The following is a 14,311-nucleotide window of genomic DNA, read 5'->3' on the forward strand; positions in this document are numbered from 1 at the left end:
ATAAAGGGGGGGAAATAGTAGCAAGACTTTCTTCGTAAATGCTTTGTAAATGTAGAAATGATGGCAGAGCTGTTGTATTGGATTGCAACAGATTGCTCAGGTGTTTCTAATGAAGTTTCTAATATGTATGTTAGTTAAGCACACCTGGACCTCTCAGCAGTCACTATCAAGTATGTACATATTTGAACTTTGTCAATAAGCCTTTCTTTTTTAAAATAAAACCAATGTTTGAGGATTTAAGATAAGATAAGATATTCCTTTATTAGTCCCAGGGTGGGTAAATTTACATTATTGCAGCAGCAAAATGAACAGTAAAAATAGAAGAGCATCAATAAAAAAAGAACAATAAATAACAAGTAATAAAAACAACACTTCACCTATAATAATTTCACCTTTTCTTTTTTCAAGAACACAATAATTAGTTCAATAAGTGCATCCAAAAATGCACCCATTGGGCACACCACTTTTCAAAGTGAATCAAGTACGTAAAAAAGTATGCAAAATGTATCAGAATTAAGTTGAATATGTATCAAGTGCAAGAAATTCAATGTGGCCCAGATGTTAACAGAAAAAGCAACAAATATGAACATTAAATAGTTAACATAACATGGTAAGAAAGAGAGGGACAGTCATGAACAGAGGCTTTGTAGTGGTGGTAGATAATTGACATGATAAAAACTAGGCCTATGTGTGCAAAAAAAAAAAAAAAAAGAATATAAATATAAGTATAAACACCGGTGTAGATAAGAAAATAAACATCTACATTGGTATTTATGCTTCTATTGCATGGAGATGGCTGTAATCAAAAACATTTTACGAGTCTCAATAAAGATAAAGAAATGAGCTCTTACTAAAACTTCTCATACTGCGAATATCTAGCCTACAACTACAACAACTAGGCCTATTAACAGTAGTCCAGCTAATTGTGTTCACATCATCATCAACAACATTAGAAACACAGTCAAACATGGTAACATTACTGGGAGTTATCAGCAGAGCAGATGCCTCCTCTCAGTGGACACTCCCCCATCTTAGCTCCAGCCTCGGTCTAAATACAGGAGGGCTACAGTCCTGAGCCACAGGCTGTTTAACCCGGACAACTCATCTCAGCCAAGGTAACGCTGTCTATTCAACACTGAACTGTTATTCCTTCACTTTTTTGGTCAAGCTATTTCGACTCATTTGCAAAACAATCTTGACAGCCTAAGTTGTCGATGTCTGCTGGTAGTTATCGTCATTAACTATCTGCGTTATTAGCGTAACTACCTTAGCTCCGCAATGCTAACGCCACCGCTTTACTGCGATGATTAAAGTAGGTTAAGACGTTATTTATGCAACATAGCTGCACATATCGACACCTTGAACCTTTTCTGATGAGTAACCGGCACTGTAAAGTCATTGCTGAGTTTAGTTAGCGTCGATATGAAATGTCAGCTGCCCCCCTGAAAACACATATGGAGAAGTTAGGTTTGCTAAGTGAAGTTGCTAACATGACTTGGTTCAGCCTCGGGCACTGTGGAAGTTTCCAAGCTCGGTTAAATCACTGTTTAAATGTTTGAATGCATTTCACACATTTACTTTCACCTTATTTTGTAGACGTCAAATACTTCTGTTGAAGTTGGTAACGCTGGAGTTTGCTTGTTTGCTTGTTTATTCATGTATTTATGTTGCCAGTATCTTGTTTGCAGTGCTGTTTAATCATATTTCCTTATACTGGTAAATGTGTTTGTACATCTTATTTGAAGTAATGAGAGTAAATATGGACCTAAGCCTCCAAAACAACAGTAATGACGTCAGGTTTTATTGCAGGACTGTTGCATTTGACTGCATTAGTTTTTATCTCGGTCTACTTAATGAGCAGCTGAGTGTGTATTATTGACTGCTATCATCTTGTTCAACAGGTGGAGAGGTTATCTGAGTGGAAACATTAGAGGAGAGCCCCAGAAACAGAGCAGGCTACAAACCCTCATCATCAACATGGGGGCTGTCATCTCACGGTGGAGGGTTTGTGTTCAGCACATTTACTGATCTTATCTTTCTGCTGCTAGACTGATTACTTAATTGTGGATTTTATGTGTCAAATAAAAGGTCTTATCACTGTCACAGACTTAAGACTTTATACATTTTTAGTCGATTGCATTGATGATTAAACCTAAAATTTAACTGATTAATAAATTGTTCTCACATGTTTTGATGTATTTGTATAAATGATCACAATTGACAATATGACAATACTCATACTGGTTCAGGAAATGTTATATAGACATGCACAGGCCATCTAACTTACATTTCCAACAACTAAAGTACAGATGAAGTATTCACATAAATAGGAAGCAGTAAAAGGAACTTCCCATATCCTAATAGGAAGCAGTAAAAGGAAGTTTCCATATCCTAATAGGAAGCAGTAAAAGGAAGTTTCCATATCCTAATGAGAAGTTTTTTGCACAAAGACTGCTGTTTTTAAGCGGATGTTATGATTTCACTCTTTTTAACTGAGGTCTCAAAATGTTTGCTTTACAGACTAAACCATCCACTGTGGAGGTTTTGGAAGGAATGGATAAGGTATGCTTATTTCAACACAGACTGCCAGTATTGTTGCTTTAAAATATCTGAAACTCATTTCAATTGAACATTATTGTTTACTTTGAGAAGTGTTTCCTTTTTTCTTTTTCTTTTTACTTGCTTTCGCTGTTCGATAACATGCTATGAAATACCTTAAGCATGACCAATTCATGCTCTAAATGTTTTGCAGCTTTTACTGCATAGCCTAATTTGCACTGTGGGACTCATGCACAATAAGGCAGGCCATTAAGTGTGACAGTTTCATTAGAACGACAGGTAGACGGAGCCCTCATCAACAAGAAACCACTTCCACAAACAACTAAAACACCAATTGGTGTAAAGAAGATGATTGTTTCTAGTAACTTTAATTAATGACAAACATACTCAGACAGAAGATACTGTATACATGATTTTTCAAGATAGTACATTACAACTTACTAAAGTCATGGTCCTTGGTGAAGGTGCAAAAGAAAGACAGCGTGTCTTATTTGAGAAATTCAACAATAAATTTTTTTTATTCTCCCTTGAAGTTGGAACGCTTGCAGAAGGTGCCCGCTCTCAGTCAGATGAACACAACTGAATAAAGCAAAACTGACCATAGCATCTGTCACTGTAATGGTGCTCAATGATGTTTATAAAGGCCGCACAGTTTTTTAAAGACTACTCTCTTGACACAGACTTGTTCAGAACGGTGAATACAGTTATTCATTGTGGCAGCAGGCGACTAGTCAGTCCGCCAGTCACATCAATAGAAGGTTTCTGGCATATTGCTTTATCAGTTTAATATGTAATACTTAAAGCGAAAGTCTAGATAAAAGAACTTGGATTTATTTTCCATAGCTCTGGAAGTTTGTTCTTTTAATTAGGATATCACTGAACTCCCCAAAGTAATTGCTGAGGTCTGAAAACATGGTGTGTTTGAAACTGGAAATTGACCATTTGGGTTGTTTTTAGAGAGGTTGTTATGTCTTTTTTTTCCCATGCACTGAAATTCTTCCTCTTGTTCACCCATTAAAGGGTATATGTTAAAGATGTTGTTGTTAGTCTTTATCATGCAATCTGATCACATAACCCTCTTTTGATAAAGAAACAATGCTGTGTTAAGACGTGTTGAATCATCAGCTGTCTTCTGACCGTAAGTGGACAGATGTGGAAATGAGGGCCAAATCAGTTCCTCATTTGCTGACTGATACAGGCTTTAGTGCTCTTCTACTGTTAAGCTAGTGTCAGGTTATTTTCGGCCCCTCTCCTTGGAGAAAGTGACACTACACACACACACACACACACACACACCCACAAACACACACACAGATGAAGGCAGGTTTTATTGAAGTAGTGAATAGATGGGTGTTGGTCTGTCTTTTTAGGAAAATCTTGTCATCTTTTCATGCAAGAATATTTTTATCATGTGCATATAGTCACCATACATGCATTTGTGGTATGGCTGGTATCAGTTTATCCTGTTTATCCTGTTCTTTAGAGTGACAGACACACATGTTGCGGAGGAACCATAGGGAATAACACTAGGTCCTATTCTGTCTGTCAGCTATTTTTGGATTATGTAACCAACACTTTAAATGGGACCCCCACCGATTTTACACAAAGTCAGTTTACAGGTCTTAAGAAGGACCACTGCATATGTGCGAAACGTTGTATAAAGCCTTTTGTGGCTCTGGAGGGAAATGCAAAAACCTTCCTCAAATAATGTATATTGCCTGTGTCAGCTGGAACAGATGACAACACGTTTGAACATGGAAACATTCTGGGCCTGTGGTGTTAGAAAGCAGTGAGGTTACCAGATCTCTGTAGTCCGACCCTTAAACAGTATCTGCTTGGGGCTTGAGGCTACTTTAGCCACTACTAGCGTAACAAACACCCAAGTTCGTACAGCAGAGTGATTCGAGTCAGGTTCCTTAGTGGCTAATGAAGGCACCAGGTTTTGACAAGAAGAAGAATTCATGCCATTAAAAGATAATGCAATAATGATCATTGTGAGTACAGCAATGCTTTTGGTGGGGAAAAAAATCTAAAGCTGAAGGAGCTTTTTGGCTATAGCCATATAGTTACAAATTACATGGATAAACAAAATGTTCTGCCGAAAGCAGACACAACTTTGTGACCAAAATTTCTGCTTGGTATGCTCCCACTAGTTAAAGACAAGGTTGGATTCAACCTCTCTGATAGCTACAAATTCACATTTAAATGCTGAGTGCTGTTAAAGAAGTTTGTGTTCACTGTCAAAGGTTCAACAGGTAATCCTAATAGAATTTGCTTCCATTTGCATCTTTGTGGTGACATAACATCCTCATAATGTTGTGAGAGGTAGCATGAAGACACTGGTGACAACATAGATTTGGGGAAAAACTACTGTAAAAACAATTAAAATATCTTCTGTTTAATGTGAAGTTGAGTGTTTATATTATTGAAAGTTTATTTAAATTAAATACTTCGCTCATGTTTACCTAGACAGTTATGTATTTTTTCAAAATGGAAAAGGGGTAATTGCAGCTGGCTAATATGCGGAAAATCATTATCAAAGTGTTGGACATTTTCTAAAAGCTAAATATATATATAGTAATTGGACAAATGTATGTAGTATCACATCTAAGATAATAATGATGAATAGATGTTCAAAGCACTTACAATACATATAAGACCCAAATATACAGTATTTGTAAAAACAGTTCAGTAACTTGCTTTGTTAGTTTTTAAATACACCTTGATCACAATGATAAAGAATGACAGTAGGATTTCGCTGAAAGTCGACAAATGATAATTTGAATTTAAATTATAACCCTGCTTCAGTGGTTTTGATGGAAGCTAAACCAGTGGCGTTAATAGTAATGATTGCTGCCCATATGATAGAACAATTCTGTATTTTGCCTGAGGACTGGTGCAGAGGTGAAAGTTTTGTTACTTTAGTAGAAACGTTAATTGTTCAATAGCAAAAGCATAGAAAGAGGAAATGGTAAATGGTTATTTATGTATTTTAAATTGTTATTTTTGTGACATTCCAATTGACTGCAGTTTGAATAATAAGAAATGTAACCAGAATAGTTCTTATGTTAATAAGATCATGTTCCTGTACTCAATGAATGCCTATTTCTTCTCCCACAGGATATCCAGGTTCTTGAAGAATACAGTGAAAAGTATCAAAGGCAGTTGAAGTTATGGCTCGGGAGGCTGCTGCTGTACTCGTCTCTTCTCTACCTGTTCACATGCATAATCGTGTATTTCTGGTACCTTCCTGAACAGTTAATGGGACGACTCATATTGTGTCTTCCCTTTTTAATATTTCCATTATTGTAAGTATATATGATAGGCAGGCACATTTTCACTCATCTTTAATTATGTAACCAAATAACCTTTTTTTCCCTTTTTCCTTTTTAGAGTGTGGTTACTCCGAAAATTTCTGATAGTTATTTTTTCACGGAGAACTGAAAGGAATAGTAAGATCTATTTTGTTATTGATACAATACACAATGTTGGTCTTTAATGTTTCATTCTTGTTGAATTTTCTACATATGTTTTTGTTTCAGATGAAAAATTAGAGGATCTTAAAACGCAAAAGAGGAAAATAGTAAGTTTTTATAATTGTCCAGACTTGTCATTTTTGATCTATAGCAACTGTTTGTTAACAAGTTCACAATATCAGACTAAAAAATGGAATGTCGGTTATGTCCTTACAGCAGGTTTAAAGAGCATTTTGACATCAGTTTACATGGCCTTGTCACATTTAATCTTTCATTATTATATTTCCTAATTTTTCAGTTTCTCACATTTTAAGACAACGGTCATCACACCTGTGCACCAAGCGGATGTTAACTTTGTGCAAAACAGCCCAAATGTTTTACCAAAAGCTTTTTGAAAACTCAGTCCATGTGTAGAGTAAACATTTGTATATTTCAAATGGAACAGTCATTGAAAGAAAAACAAGATCTATATTTTCTTAAATAACCTGTTGCTCACTGGTATTTAGCAGAGATGAGGCTGTTGGAAAACTCCTGAAACCAAATTATTTTCAGAGATGAAGATAAATGAAATAAAGAGTGGCAGTCAGAGACAATGGTGCTTGTCAGAGTTAATAAAATAAGCATGTTGTATTCACTTTAATACATTTTGATTTGATTTGTACTCGCTATGTCACAAGCAGCAGTAGAAGTAGAAGTTACAAAAACCCTACAGAAATTTCATCATATCTTTTTGAGTGGCTGGTTATTTTCAGCACTCTACAGATTTCTCTCAGATGTCCCTCAAATCAGCTCTGTCAACTTCAGAGAACTGCAAAGTGACATTTCAAAAAGAAGCTGTCACACATCTATGGCTTGCTACATGGTCAGATAAGTGAGAGAAACATATAATTAAACTAATCTCTGGGAAACATAAATGTATAACTCAATCTCTGTAGAATGCCTTGTTATTTTGATGTCTAGTGTGCCTCAGTGAACTTCATTCTGTAAGTCATGTAGGAAACCTTGTAGTATTGCTCTTATTGATTCTCTCAGCAGTTAGCGGCAGGATACTTGCTAATCTAGGATCTGTACTGATGGCGTTTGATTGGTTCAGTGACTTAACCCAGTAAACCATTCTGCTGATGTCACTGTAATTAATAGCATTTAGTGCAGGAAAGAAATAAATCTGAGAAATTGCTTGTCATCCTCTGTCAAGTCTAATAACTTTCAATAATTAGAGCTGATGGATTTTCACACTCTCCATTATCGAAGTAGTGAATGTAATTATTCTTCATATTATGTGTAAATATTTAGAAATGTTTGGGACTTATTTTAAATGAAGATGTACAATTTAGTGAAGTAACTTCACGGTGCCCTTTCTCAGTCACTTATAATGTCACGGTAGATGCTTCTAATAATATTGAAATGTGTTTTTAGAACACCTATTAATTAGATCAGATCGTCGTTAAATAATTACACAGCATTTGAGCATTTAACATATGATTAATTTAATTGTGCAATGTATTGATAAATAACGTTACATTTACCCTATAATACCTGTTTAATGTCTTGTTTTTCAGCTTGAGGAAGTTATGGAGACTGAGACTTATAAAACTGCTAAAATGATTCTGGAGAGATTTGATCCTGATTCCAAGAGAAAAATGGTGAGTGTTTTTGTTTTGAAACGTTTTTGTGTGTTTTGTGTTGTGTCCATATTGAAAGCTGCTTTTGTGCTTTCTTGTTATCAAGGAGCTGGAATCCACTCCAGTTGGAGCTCATATGACTCCCAAACCAGGACAAGGTAGTAATGAGTTCTGAAGAAGATTGCACTTTTCCCTACTTTCCTCTTTTGTTTCTTACCAATATTAAGCAACCTGCACTGTTTCCTGTCTTAGAACTTCGCCATCGCAATGTCATCCCAAAGACCCCCCCAGTGGTAGTGAATCCTGCAAGCAGTGCTGTGGCCCGCCCTCCTCTTGCCTCTGGGCCCACCTGTCCTGGACGATCTTCCCACTCTGCTCCAGGTGGACCCCCAGAGAGGAATCTGTCGGCCATAGCTGCTCAGCAGAGCTTGATGAGGAAGCCTGTGACCCCTGGAACACCTGTTCTAGGAGTCGGTGAGTTACCTGCACACAGGGGAACCACATCATAATGTGGTAGATTAAGGTGTGATTTACTCTTCCCTGGTTCTGTGTCCCTAGTTGCTTAAGGCTCTGTGGTGTGTGTTGTCAACAAGGGTGGTATATCTAATACTAATAATATCTTTATTTATATAGCACATTTCAAAAGAAATGTTAAGTGCTTCACAAGGCAATAAAACAGAACAGATCAATTAGAGACAGTAAGACTAAGACAGAACAGCACTAAGATAAATCTAGAACAAATACAATAATCAGATATTACAGAGATGAAACAAGGTGAGAAAATTCAATAAAAACAATATAATAAAATCAAGTCAAAACTGATGAACAAGTAACACAAATGAAAACAAATTTGTCCACTCATGAATACATTTCTACACAGAAACATAAATATACATTTAGATGCATACACATACACACAGAAACATTGGTACATTACAAGAATGCCATTATAAAAAAGTTTATTTTAACTGTTGCCACAGATGCCTGATGGCTATAGGAAATGTATTCCAGAGTTTGGAGACCCTAACAGCAATTTGGACCTGGAAACAATGAGGAGTAACTGATCAGATGATCTAAGATCACGTTCAGGCTTATAGAATGCTAAGAGGTCTATTATATATTCTGGGGCCAGTCCAAGTTGGGCTTTAAAAGTAAGTAATAAAATTTTAAAATCAACTCTAAAATCTGAAGGGAGTCAGTGCAATGATGCTAAAACGGGTATAATGTGGTCCCTTTTCTTCATACCCATTAAAAGCCTGGCAACTGAATTTTGAACCAGCTGTAGGCGTGACAATGGTCTCAGACAAAGGCAGACGTACAGAGTGTTGCAATAGTTGAGTCTGGAAAACATAAAAGCATTTATGACCTTCTCCAAATCACTGAAGGACAGAAAAGATTTAATGTTGGAGAGTGAAAAATACTTTTGGGCAAGTTTGTTGACCTGCTTCTCAAAGGTGAGGTTAGTCAAATATAACACCTACATTTGAGGATGTGTTGTATAGGGAGCTACAGAGCCCTACCAGTGCTTGTGCTGCTCAGTTGCTCAGTGTGGGCCAAGTAGTAGTAGTGCCTTTGTTGTGTTGTTGTTAAGGTGCAGATAATTCTGATGCATCCAGTCTTTGATTTCAGTTCAATCTAAAAATTTGGAGGTGGAATAGGCTATTTTGGTAATTTATGGTGATGGTTATGTATATCTTGATATTGTCTGCATTAGGGATGGGCATGATTAATCGATGATGGATAATTGATTGTTAAGAATTTTGCCGATCACGTGAAATTTTTATTGATCAAACGCTGGTATCAAATAGAGGTTGTGTTGCGTAGTGTGAGTCTTGAAGTAATGCAGTGAACTTCACTATGTGACAGCCATGAGATATCTTACCAACAGTGGCAATTTTTGAGAGAGAAAACAGCCCAGCTACCTACCAGCTGCTGTAGATACCAAACATAAACATGAAGAGGTCAAGGCGAAGTTTGGCGTGGGACCTTTTCAAACTAAAAAATGACAGTTCATTGTTCATTGTAAACCCTGCACCGTGGCCAGGCTACCCAGGCTGGCCAAGTTAGCGTGACAATGCATCTGCATCTCGGCTATTTCGGTCCCCTCAGAGCAGCTGTTTTTAGCTGCTGGACTGACTGTTACCAGGCTGTGCCCACTGATCCCTGAGCATGCTAACATGCTAAAATGCTCGTCTTCCTCAACAAGAATCAGTAAGATGGAGTTACTTCACTTTGAAGTGGACAGTCACCTCAGCAGCAGCCTTTAGGTGAATCATGCTGGTAGTTTCATGAGGCTCTAGTTAAATAAGCAGAATTGTGAAGTAACACTAACTCTCTTACTCACTCTCCCTCTTTCTCTCTTGGCTCGGCTGGGTGAATTGGAGTCGTTCAATATAATATTTTGGCAAAAACTGCCTGAGTAATATTCAGTTTTTTGATAAGTTGTTATAAGGTTTAATTGGTTTTTTGGAAGTGTTTCTAAAAGAAGCTCAATTGTGTTTAAGAGCGCCATGGCAATTGATAGGTGAAGAGGCTCAGCTACTTTTAGAAACACTGCATATCTTTCAACAGTTGAACTTTAACTGCCTTGTCTAAGAGGATTGTTGCTGGACTATAAGTTACTGGAATAAAGATTTCATTGAAGAGAAACATGTATTTTGTAAAAAAATTGCATTTTTAAGGAAAAAAAGTAATAATTAAATGATTATTTATAGTTTATTTTCCTGATGATTGATCAAGGAAATGTATTGAAATGCCCATCCCTAGTCTGCATGTAAGTGGTGGGATTCATTATGTCTTCCCATTATGTGATCTAATGGGAGCATATATAGTGAGAAAAGCACTGGACCCAAAATATAACCTTGTGGCACTCCACAAGTAATGAGAGCAGCTACTAAGCAGTAGTGAGGATGTTCTCTTAGAAAGTTAATACTTAAACCAGTTAAAAGCAGGACCTCAGATAACAACCCAATCCCTCAAACAATTTAAAAGATGCTCATGATCTATTTATCAAAAACAGCGCTTATATCAAGAAGTGAAATTGAGCAAAGTCCTGCATCTGAATTCTAAAGTTCATTAGTCACTTTGAGGAGAGCTGTCTCTCTTTAGTTACAGATATTACCTAATGGGTAATTGTATTAATATAGTTTTACTTATAATGGTGAATTAACAGTAAAAGTAGGTGATCATTTTTGATACAGTCAGAATTATATAATGGTGACCTCAAGAGAATATGATGTTTGTGTTTTATATCTTTGATTGCTTTTAACGATTTCAAAAGCTGGCCAGCCAACACACTGAAAACTTTCCATAGAACATTTGTTGTATATGGAAGACATCTGTGGAGTGTAGAGGTATTGGATATTCAATATAAATTATTTCTGGACTATGAACACTCAATAAAAGATGCAAATAAGTGCAAACAGTAAAGGAAATGTGCTCCTCGAGGAAGCTGCATGCTGTAATTGCCATGTGGAATGCCAACTGTGAGGTATGCACGAAGCAGGATTACATTAACTATGATTAATTAGCCAGACCTGCGTTTGTTCTCTGGGCAATGGTGGTGGAATCTCACTAAATGTCTTTTAATGCTTGGTGAAATTGCCTTTGGCATTGGGAACACCTCACAAATGGTTTGCATGACTTGATGTTATCACCTGCTTCTGTTGAAAATTGAAAGTGAAAAGCAATTTGATACAAAGAGTCACCACAGAGTTTCCATATGTTGGTAAATTAATAACCAGCAGGATACTGAGACTCTGCCAAGTCTCACAGAAATGACCAGTCATCTTCCTATGATTGCTCTTGATGTTAGATTATATTAATTACTACTCACCAACACAGCAGGGAATCTGGACGTGCTTTGCAAGTCAGATCCAGTGCTAAGTCATTAAGAAAAGGAGCAGGCTTTTTGTAAAATTCATCATGGTTTGTGCAGCAAACTGTGAATCTCAGGCTCGCTGTTTCACTGAGATTTTCATGTAACTGTCCTCTGTTTATGGTGGTTTGGTTTCAAGACTATAGGCTGTTTCTAAATGGGCATCAATGTTGTGTTTTAACAGGGATGCACCCCCCAGGCCCACCCCTGGCCAGACCTGTGCTCCCAAGGGAAAGAGGCGCCATGGACAGAGTCATTGAGTATCTTGTTGGAGATGGCCCTCAGAACAGGTACACAAACTAATCTCTCACTGTTTTTTTTTTCATGCAAGTACAGTAGAGCTGCAACTACCGATTTATTTTCTCGATTTAATCAATTCGTTTTTTGGTCCATAATATTCCACAATCCCAAGATGACATCTTAAAATGTCTTATTTTGCCTCGGCCTTCAGTCCACAACCCAAAAATATTCAATTTACTGTCATAGAGGGCTAAATAATCCAGAAAATATTCACATTTGAGAAGATGGAGCCAGAGAATTTGGAAGTGCTCTTATTTAAAAAAAAAAAAAAAAAAAAAGACCCATAAAGGTAAATCTAAAGTGGTGTTAAGTATTATGAAAATTTACAGTACTGATGTAATACCATTTTTTAAATCAATGTTTTAGATATTTGATGAGATAAGTGTGAAAACACAGATGATCAACACAATGATCGCACACACTGAAAAGGAAATTACAAAAACTTGTGCTCCACTTGATTGGTCGACGGTGTCATTGTATTTATCAATAAAGTGATCTTTTTTTTTCTCCAATCCAATGCCAGTCCATGTACTGTGATTTCTTTCCTCCCCCATAGATACGCTCTCATCTGTCAGCAGTGTCTGTCCCATAACGGCATGGCATTAAAGGAGGAATTTGAATATGTTGGTAAGACTTTGAGAAACACAACACTCTTTGTCAGTCTCCATCAAACACTGTGCCTTCATTTGCCCTCTAGCATTTGGCAGCGTAGTATATCATATGGCTCTTAAATGCCTCTACCACTACCGACCCCTGTAAGCAAATTCACAACAAGATTGAATATGCAAACCAGTGCTACACATCAATCTGAAGTGTTTATGCATCTCAGGCATCTTTTGTCATTGGTTCATATTCATGTATATTAATCTGTGTCTGGTTGAAAATGTAATAGTGGAGTGACATCAATGTATAGTGTTTTTATCTGTGTTGTTTCAGCCTTCCGATGTGCATATTGTTATTTCCTGAACCCTGCAAGAAAGACCAGGCCTCAGGCACCTAGACTCCCTGAGGTCACTGGTGAACTGAAGATGTCGTCTGAGGCACCTTTGTCATCATCTGATGCTGACATGGCTGATGTAGATGACGACCAGTCTGTTTTAGGTGACAATGACACTCGCACAACATGCATACCTCTAAATTGTAATGTTCAGGCACCAAATAAGACCAATACCAGCTTGTATCTGTGCTGAAAATGAGCTAAGATGGAGTATGCCCTTTACACACATGCAGTAATAGACTTTTACTCTTGTCTGAAGTGCAAAATTATCTCTTATTATCAGGGAAGACAAAGCATGCCGATGACTCTGCTGAAACAGACACCCGGGGGCCAGAGACGCCAACAACCACAGAACCTAGTTCTGCATCAGATGACCAAACCACCCCAGAGTCACAAGACCTGCCCACCGAAAAATCTGATGGAGAGCAAGATTTGTCTGCCATGGAAGTGGAATAAAACAGTGGAGAAGTTGATTTCAACATATTAACCAGAACTTTTTCTTTGAAGAAATGTGATAGCGGTTATCTTATAAGCAAATGCCGTAACTTGAGACACCACAGTAACACACAAGCAGTTAATGTGGTTTTCAACTTACAGAATGACCTTTCTTTTGAGAATTGCTTTTATAGTATAGCAATAGTGATGAATTAAATATGAAATTGCATAGCACTAGCATTTGATAGCAACTGCCAAACAACCTCCTTTTTCTTCATATGATTACATGTCTAGCCCATTGTCATAACAGAGAGCAATTAGCATTATAGTAAATTAGTTATTTTTTATGCTGTATAGGAAAGTATGTCTCTGTTTCTTTTCTTTCTGTGTTTTTTTGACTGAATTTCTAACACTATTCTATCTGGGTTAATGGGAAATGGCGGAGGCTAAACAAAAAAAAAACAGTTTTGTGGGAAAATTTTATTTATGGGAAATTATTTATAAATATTTTTCTATAATGCTGTGCCTTTCATGACAGTGTTGACTGGGGTACTTTGTAGCACAGTGCTGCTTACACGTTTACACAACCATGGTACCACAATAGGAATGCACATACAGAATGTATTTATTGCTAAAAGGGAGGAAAGAAGATTTACGTCAGTACTGTACCTGCCTTAAGTGCCTTTTTATTTTTTAAATCTCTGCTTCAGAGTATTGTTGATACAACCTATTTACATATAGACAAAGTCATTTAACTGTTTTCAGTCTTAAGGGACAGGATCTGTTTGCTGAATGTGTGAATTCCTGTACTGTATAAATAATACTAAATAAACTTTTGAGAACATCTATGGGTGTGTTTAGGATCACAACACATTTGTTCAGATAGATGCACGCTTTTAAAAATATATATTTGTGTGTATATACTGTATGTGTGTGTGTGTGTGTGTGTGTGTATATGCATGCTGCATTACGTCACTGATGTTGCCCTGACAACAAAAATAATTATTGCTAGGTTTTAAATTAGATTCTACATAAACATTAAAAC

At 36.9% G+C, this 14,311-nt stretch overlaps 1 protein-coding gene across 1 annotated transcript; it reads left to right on the forward strand.

Moving 5' to 3' along the window:
• The first annotated feature begins 1,047 nt into the window (after window positions 1-1,047).
• Window positions 1,048-14,106, forward strand: lnpa (limb and neural patterns a). The gene is made up of 13 exons (XM_053328985.1): window positions 1,048-1,115; window positions 1,902-2,004; window positions 2,521-2,562; window positions 5,680-5,867; window positions 5,953-6,011; window positions 6,102-6,142; window positions 7,595-7,678; window positions 7,764-7,815; window positions 7,910-8,131; window positions 11,719-11,824; window positions 12,391-12,461; window positions 12,771-12,935; window positions 13,115-14,106. Exons 2-13 carry the CDS (start codon window positions 1,978-1,980, stop codon window positions 13,285-13,287), a joined length of 1,230 nt encoding a protein of 409 aa, XP_053184960.1. The 5' UTR covers window positions 1,048-1,115; window positions 1,902-1,977; the 3' UTR covers window positions 13,288-14,106.
• Window positions 14,107-14,311: the final 205 nt, after the last annotated feature.

The sequence above is a fragment of the Scomber japonicus genome, chromosome 11, assembly GCF_027409825.1.
Source record: "Scomber japonicus isolate fScoJap1 chromosome 11, fScoJap1.pri, whole genome shotgun sequence".
Lineage (NCBI taxonomy): Eukaryota > Metazoa > Chordata > Actinopteri > Scombriformes > Scombridae > Scomber > Scomber japonicus.

Coding starts and splice junctions, on each gene's coding strand:
- lnpa (XM_053328985.1), top strand. CDS start 1,978: ATGGGGGCTGTCATCTCACGGTGGAGG. Junction 5,868..5,952: donor TTTTTAATATTTCCATTATT/GTAAGTATATAT, acceptor TTTCCTTTTTAG/AGTGTGGTTACTCCGAAAAT. Junction 11,825..12,390: donor GGAGATGGCCCTCAGAACAG/GTACACAAACTA, acceptor CCTCCCCCATAG/ATACGCTCTCATCTGTCAGC.